The following is a 6,897-nucleotide window of genomic DNA, read 5'->3' as shown; positions in this document are numbered from 1 at the left end:
GGCCAAGGCCAAGGCAAGCATGCCATCAACCACCACGGCCTTCACTGCTCCTCAGGCTCGGCCTCGTTCTCTTCCAGGGACACCACTCCTGACGAGGCCACGTCAGACACTTTCCGCCGCAACTCCCAATTGCCCCCGGGTGGGGGGCACAGCGGCTGGCAGTCCTTGCAGGCTATGGGCTCATCCTCTGCGGGGGACAGGCAGGACTCTGTGTAGGACACAGAATAGAGCGAGTCCCGGCGCTCCAGGGGGCCCAGGCTCTGGAAGGCACTTTCCCTGCTTGGGGGCAGTTTGGAGAGGAGAAGCTCTTCGGTGAGCAACTTGGTGGCCAGATGGGCCGGGGAGCCCAGCAGCCCAGACTCCAGGCTGCAGAGGCTGGAGCACAGGGTCTCTGGTGACACGGTCTGCGAGGAATCGCTCTCCGGATCGCAGGAGCCTTGACGCAAGGGACGGGAATAGCGCCGCCCAGTCAGGAGGTCCTGGAGATGCGGCCCCAGCTGCCCAGCTATGTCTGGAGGACCGGAGGAGAAGGAAGTCAGCCCCGCCACGGCCTTGGCTCACAGAGTCAAGGTGGCAGAAGGAATAGGCAAGAGCAGGACCCAAGCGACAGCCCCCACTCCAGGATCCTGCTAAGGCCCTGGCTCCTGGACCCTCCTAAGGCCCCCACTGCAGGATGCTGCTAAGGCCCTGGCTCCAGGACGCTGCTATGGCCCAGATGGGTCCCTTCTATGGGAGGGGCTCCAGCAGGGCCAGTGAATGAAGGAGCAAAGGGCAGCAAAGCCTGCAAGCAGATCTGGGGGAGTAGTCTCTGGCCCCAGCTGAGAAACCCCGGCTGAACTGGGGCCCACCTTGACAAGGCCTGGCTGCCTACGAACTGAGGCTGGCAAAGGGAAGGAATGTGGAGCCGCGGAGCTTCGGGCAGCCAAGCTCAGTGGGGCGCTCTTCCTGTTTGCTTGGGCCCCCTCCACCCCCAACTCAGCCCTGAGCTGCATATCCCAGTTTTCAGCTGGAGCCACCTGGCAGGCTGCCTGCCCCGGAGGCGAGGGGAGGAAAGGAGGGGGGAGGGGATGAATGTAGCCAGACCCTTCACATAGGGAAGAGAGGCCTCTGAGTGAAGGGGATGGTCAGATAATTTCTGGGCTCTGGGGGAACCTGTCAAGGGGATGGGGCAGGGCACAATTCCTGAACTAATCATTTAGACTCAGACTTGGAACTGGAAAGGTCAGTGGAGGCCATGAAATCCAACCTCAACTTACAGATAAGGAAACTGAGGCACAGGGAATGTAGTGATTTGCTTCCTGGAGCAAAGAAGGCTCAACACTCTCAGCTCCATTTGGGTGGGAGGGAGGGGTTTGGACCTAGTTAGGAAATGCCCTCCCTCCAATCAAATCAGCCACTGCTCTGCAATTTTTAGTGTCAAAGAGCGGACCTCAGCAGCTTGCCTAGGGACACAAGGCTGGCATATGTCAAGGATCTGAACTTGGGTCTTCCTTCCTCTGAGGCAGGGTCTCTCCCTCTACAATGCCTCTAACATCTGATCCAACTGCACAGAATCACCCGACGCTCCAGGTGGAAGGTGCCTGACCCAGCTCAGGCCAACGTGTGCCCATGGAGGGCATCCCCTTAAAGGAGGGCCCCCCCAGAAGGCCCTCCAGCTGGCTTCACCACTCAACCTCCAACGACAGAGATTCGGGACCCCAGCTCTAACTCTTCACAAGGTTTTCCTGACATTCAAACTCAATCTGCATCTTTGCCAATCCCCCTCCCCCCCCCAAGTTCCAATGGAATCCTACAATCCTTCGGGTGACTGACAGAGTCCCCCCTCAAGGAATGGCCCTCCATCCCAGGGAGCAGAAGAAAGAAGTGCCAGCTGGTTTTACCTCCCTAGCAAAGCGATCAGAGCAAAGATCAGAAGGGCAACAGAGCTGGGGGAAAGGGACCTCGGAGGCCAATCCCCTCATTTTACAGAGAGGGAAACTGAGGCCCGGAGAGGCTATAAGAGAAGTGACTCAGGAAGTGATCTATAGAGCTGGAAGTCATCACAGAGGTCATCTGGTCTAATGCCTTCATTTTACAACTGGGTAAACTGAGGCCCGGGCAGTAGAGGAGAATTTGAATCCAGGCCCTCTGATGCCAAAGGCAATTCTCTTTGCATTGTCCCAAAGGGAGGGAGAATTATTATTAAGACTTTTTGCATACCTGTAGGCTGAGGGCTGTCAGCTCCTGCAGCAAAGTCCTCATCATAGGATTCATCTGTGGAGTCCTCCCCATCCACAGAGGACCACGCTCGAAGCTTGGCTTCAGCAATAGCAAACTGCTCTGCCACCCCTGGGGTCGGGGGAGGGGGAGAAGCACCGCGATTCATCAGAATATCGATGGGAAGAGGGGGTGAAGAGGAAGGGCCACCAAGGCAGGCCCCACCACCCTGGGCCAGGCTTCCCCCTCCACCGAGGCAGCCCCTCCTCCCATTCCAGGCTCCTCCCCCACTGGGCCAGGCTCCCTCCCTGCCCCGGGACTTACCTGCAGCAAAGCGAGCTTCCTGCTCCCCCTCACTGAGGTCTGAGTAGGAGGAGAAGGCAGATTCCAGGGCGGAAGGCGAGTCTCTAGGCTTGCTCCAACCCTTCCATTCAATGAGGTGGGCAACTCGGCCCTGAGCCATGGCGGTAGGCTTTGTGACGTGGTCCTTTACCACCTGGGAAATGCCTAAGGGATGAGGAGAGGGGGCCTGGATGAGGGGAGCATACCAGGAAAACACTCCCAAGGGAGTCTGAGGCACTCATCCAACACAGGATTGTTACTGGACCTGGAAAGGGCATTAGAGGTCAACTGGTCTGACCCCCTCATCTTACAGATAGGGAAACTGAGGCCCAGATAAATAAAATAGTGATAGGATAGGCAGCATGGCACAGGAATGGACCTGAGTTCCAATCCCCCCTCTAAGGATCATTACCCACGTGGCCTTGGCCAAGTCCTCTCCTCTCTATGGGACTCAGTCTCTTCCTCTGTAAAATGAAGAGCTTGGATTATGTGTCCTCTTAGGTGTCTTCCAGCCCCTGATCTACAGCCCTGTGTCATTCAGTAACTTGTTCAAGGTCACACGGGGAGGAAACACAAGAGCTGAGAACCCAACCCAGGTCTCCTGACTCCAAATCCAGCATTTTTCCCAATGCACCATGAGGCAGTGGGTGTGCACACATCCACGCACATATGGCTGCTTGTTTACATGGAAGAGCCTCTGGTTCATCCAAAAAGGGGGAGGAAGGAAGGTCTCAGAAGCATGTGGGAAAAACAGTGAAAAAAAGGAAGGATTTCTGCAGCATTTCACCATGTATGAGGCATTGAAACAGCCCTGTGATGGGCAGCACACATAACCCTGTCCCAGATGAGGAGAAACCGAGGCTGAGAATATCCCAAAGCTCAGGAGTCAGAGCCACCCCCTACGGGGGAAAAACAGATGGTCACATGAAGTGCGGACACACAGGGCACAGGGTGCAGGCACAGCCACTCTGAAGGAATCACTAGGACCACTTGGAGGGTACCTTGGAGAGCAGGTTCTTGAGGAGGCATAGGCTTAACTAAATACCCTCTGGGTTGCCTTCTAGTTCCGAGATTCTGTGATCAATGTAAAGGGGCATTCTCTGCCTAGATGGCCTGTGGGTCCTTCCCAGCTCTGATGCCCCACAATGTTGACTATGAGCTCTAAGAGAGCTGGGATGAGGGCTGGGAGGTAGGCAATGAGGAGGGGACCATACCGTGCAGGGAAGAGCGGGCCAGTGCGGCAATCTCCTGAATGGTGAGTGCTCTCCGGGACTTGGGAAGCATTTCGACAGTGTCTTCAACATTCACCTGAAGTGGGGGGAGCCAGAACATTGGAGGGTCAGCTTGCCCCACACCCAGCTGCTCTGGGGCACCCCCTAGCAGCACCCCTCTTCCCATGGCTTCTAGGAAGAGTCAAAGGACCAAAGTTGAAATTCAGGCTTGGCCCAACTAGGACTGGTTCTGCAAGGCATTGGTCATGGGCAGAGTAAGAAGGTCACCCAGGGAGGAAGGATGGGTGGCGAAGGGAACAAGGGCTTCTCTGGTAAAACAGTAATAGTAACAACGTATGTTTTTATAGCTTAGGAAGGTTTGCCAAGAGTTCTAGGTACGTTCTCTCAGAGGGAGCAGGGCAGGAGCAGAGTTCAACAGGGAATGTCCCTGAGCTCTCACACCCAGCCAACCATCCACTTCACACTGGGGGCAAGGGGGGGGGCACCCCTCGCCCAGCCCCATCAAGCTCTTTGTGCCTGGCCCCCATCCCCAAGACCGGCTAGTCCCTGACATGGCTTAGCATCTGGACAGCACCAGTGGCCTCCATGGTAACCCAGAGCCCTAAGGCCCAGTGGAGGGCCTTGGTTGGGGGGAGCGGGGGGAGGCAAGAAGGAATTATCTGATCCTTCCCATCCTCTAAGGCCTGCCACTAACCCCATTCATGTTCCCTCCCAGGGCTCCGAGTTGCCGCCTGCCTGAGACAAGGTGTACATCTCCATGGCAACAGATCACCATGGAACAGTCTCCCCGGATACCATCAGGGATGCACTGACGTCAGCCCTGGTGGGGCTGGCATGCCAGGAGCGGGGGCGTGGGGTCTGGGATAAGACATTTGCCAAGAAAGGTACCCCTGTGTTGTGGAGAGAGGGGAGAATCAAAGGTGGGGGGGGGGGAAGAGGGAAGGAAGGAAAGGAAAAGAAAGGAGGAGGTCTGGATTTACAGGGTGGCAGGACCCTCACTCATCAGGAAGAAATGGTTCCTCTACCCCCAATTCCAGCTCCTATCCCCCACCCCTCCAAACAGAAGGAACATGGTACCTCGGATGAGTCCTGGCTGTCCACAGATGGTGGGTAGGAGGGTCGGCTCCACCCAAACAGGGTCCTTGCAGGTCGACGAGGGGGCAGCCCCAGGACTCTCGGCAGCTCTATCCACTCCACACCCCACTTGGGGTCAGCAGCCACTATAGGGAGGGGACAAGGGCTAATGAAGGACAGTTTTCTCCTCCTGGTCTTCTTTCCTAGCTTTCCTAAATGCCTCCACATCAACCTTTCTACCTCACCTTTGGGAAGACAGCCAGTAGACCTTGTCTCCTCTTGTCCCAAAGGAGAGCCCCTGTGGAGGTCTCCTGAGCACTGAAAGACCCTTTTTCCAGCCCCCTTTTGGCTTCCTCTCCCAATGGAATGTCTTGCCTCACCATCACTCCCTGTACCCCCATGAAACAAAACCTTCTGACTCTCCAATGCATCCCTCTTTCAACTTCTCCGCTCACCTGTCCCAGATAAAAAGCCTGCAAACATCCAGGTGCCTCCTGTCTGCCTGCCTCTAGACCTCACTTAGCACATGCCACTGCTGGTTCCTCTCTGGGTTCTTTATGCCCGTTTTCCCACAGCTTCTTCCTCCTCCCCTCCCCATCTTCAGTCGGTTCCCAACAGCCAAGCCCGTCCTATGTAATGCCCAGCTCACATCCCCAGTTCTGTGGTCTCGTGTCTGTCCATTCCCTTCCGAGAAGCCCACCATGCCTCCTCCTTCTCTTCCCAAACACTGCCACAGAAACACTCGGTCCCCACAGCGATATTCCAGCCATGTTGTTTCAGAGAGCCCGAAGCCCAGATTTCAAGACTTGCTTCCTAGCTCTCTTCCTGTTTGGGCTCTGGACCTGGACCAGTCTCCTCCCCACTCAGAATTCCCACTCTGATTCACACAAAGAGGAGGACTCTGGTCCTTCTGCAGGGAGGCAGGAGGCACATGACTGAGCTCTCTGGGGCTCGGGGAGGTATGTGCTTAGGGTCATCCCCTGGACAGCACCAACAGGCAGGGCAGATCATAACTGACCTTTAGCCGGAGCAGCCGTCTCTGTCCCCGAGCCTCAGCCAGCTGGTGGTCCCCAGAAACGCTAACAACCAGAAGGAAGATACAAGGTTACTTTCCCCTTCTCTACTTGTCACCTCAACTCAGCCGAGCTCACCAGGGTGACCCTAGGGCTGGCCGAACTCTCATCTGACCACGAGTGGAGTTTGTCTGTGTGTGTGATGGTTCCCTGGGCTCTCAGCCATGTCCAAAAATGTGGGGATGCCTCAGCAGGGTCCTAGGGACCAGAGTACTACAAGGTCAGGCAATGGTCTGTCCTAAGCATTTATTCAGTGCCTACTATGTGCTAGGCACTGTGCTAAAGTGCCAGGGTATAAAAGAAGGCAAAAGACAGTCTGTGCCCTCGAGGAGTTTATGCCTCTCAAGTCAGAGAACACCTTACTCAAGACCCCAGCTTCCATCTTTCCATGCTGGAGCCCCTCTGTGTGAATAGCAAAGGGCTGTGTGAGCCACAGCCCACCAGAACTTTGAGTCCTAGCAGCAGAAAGAGAGCCCATGGACCAGACTGGGATGTCAGAGATGGAAGAGACCCCTCAGTCCAAACCTGTCACTTTTGCAAGTGAGGAAACTGAGAGGGGTGGGGTGCAGGGACTTGACCAGCATCCCCCAGCTATCCACAGATTTGGAACAGAAATTCATAGCTACCTACTCTGTTAGGATGTGTTCCCCACCATTCAGTGCCATCGACCCTAGAAACAGCCCAGGAGCCAGCCTAGTTGTAGGTACCACGAGGCCCAGGGACACACAAGGCCCAGGAGTCCATGCCTACCTGGGGCTACCAAAGGGAGCCCACTGACACAAAGTAGGTTAACAGACCTAAAATGTACTACAGGTCCCAGCATGCAACTCTGGCCCTAGGACGCAAGGGGACCCACGGGGAGCTCAGGACTTGCTCTTAGGATGGGGGGCAAGAGATGGGGTAGGGAAGAAAGCCTCCCTCTGCCACCCTCTCTGGTTCTACATTCTCCAGTGTGGCTTCGGGGTGGGCGTGGGGTACTA

At 56.0% G+C, this 6,897-nt stretch overlaps 1 protein-coding gene across 1 annotated transcript; it reads right to left on the bottom strand.

The window, feature by feature from the left end:
• Window positions 1–41: 41 nt before the first annotated feature.
• On the bottom strand, window positions 42–5,614 carry FAM131A (family with sequence similarity 131 member A). The gene is made up of 6 exons (XM_036768694.1): window positions 5,545–5,614; window positions 4,848–4,990; window positions 3,753–3,846; window positions 2,521–2,703; window positions 2,200–2,328; window positions 42–511 (listed from the first exon to the last, which is right to left on the bottom strand). Exons 1-6 carry the CDS (start codon window positions 5,612–5,614, stop codon window positions 42–44), a joined length of 1,089 nt encoding a protein of 362 aa, XP_036624589.1.
• Between the last annotated feature and the right edge of the window lie 1,283 nt (window positions 5,615–6,897).

Source organism: Trichosurus vulpecula, chromosome 7 (genome assembly GCF_011100635.1).
Source record: "Trichosurus vulpecula isolate mTriVul1 chromosome 7, mTriVul1.pri, whole genome shotgun sequence".
In the NCBI taxonomy this organism is placed as follows: Eukaryota; Metazoa; Chordata; class Mammalia; order Diprotodontia; family Phalangeridae; genus Trichosurus; species Trichosurus vulpecula.
Note: the sequence above shows the minus strand (reverse complement) of the source record. Positions and strands in the feature narration are given on the sequence as shown.

Bases quoted from the DNA above. Each gene is read 5' to 3' on its own strand.
- FAM131A (XM_036768694.1), bottom strand. From the start codon at position 5,614: ATGGCTGGAATATCGCTGTGGGGACCGAGTGTTTCTGTGGCAGTGTTT. The intron at 2,704-3,752 runs GTATGGTCCCCT...CTCATCCCTTAG, and splicing joins GGCCCGCTCTTCCCTGCACG to GCATTTCCCAGGTGGTAAAG. The intron at 2,329-2,520 runs GTAAGTCCCGGG...CCCCGACCCCAG, and splicing joins GGAAGCTCGCTTTGCTGCAG to GGGTGGCAGAGCAGTTTGCT.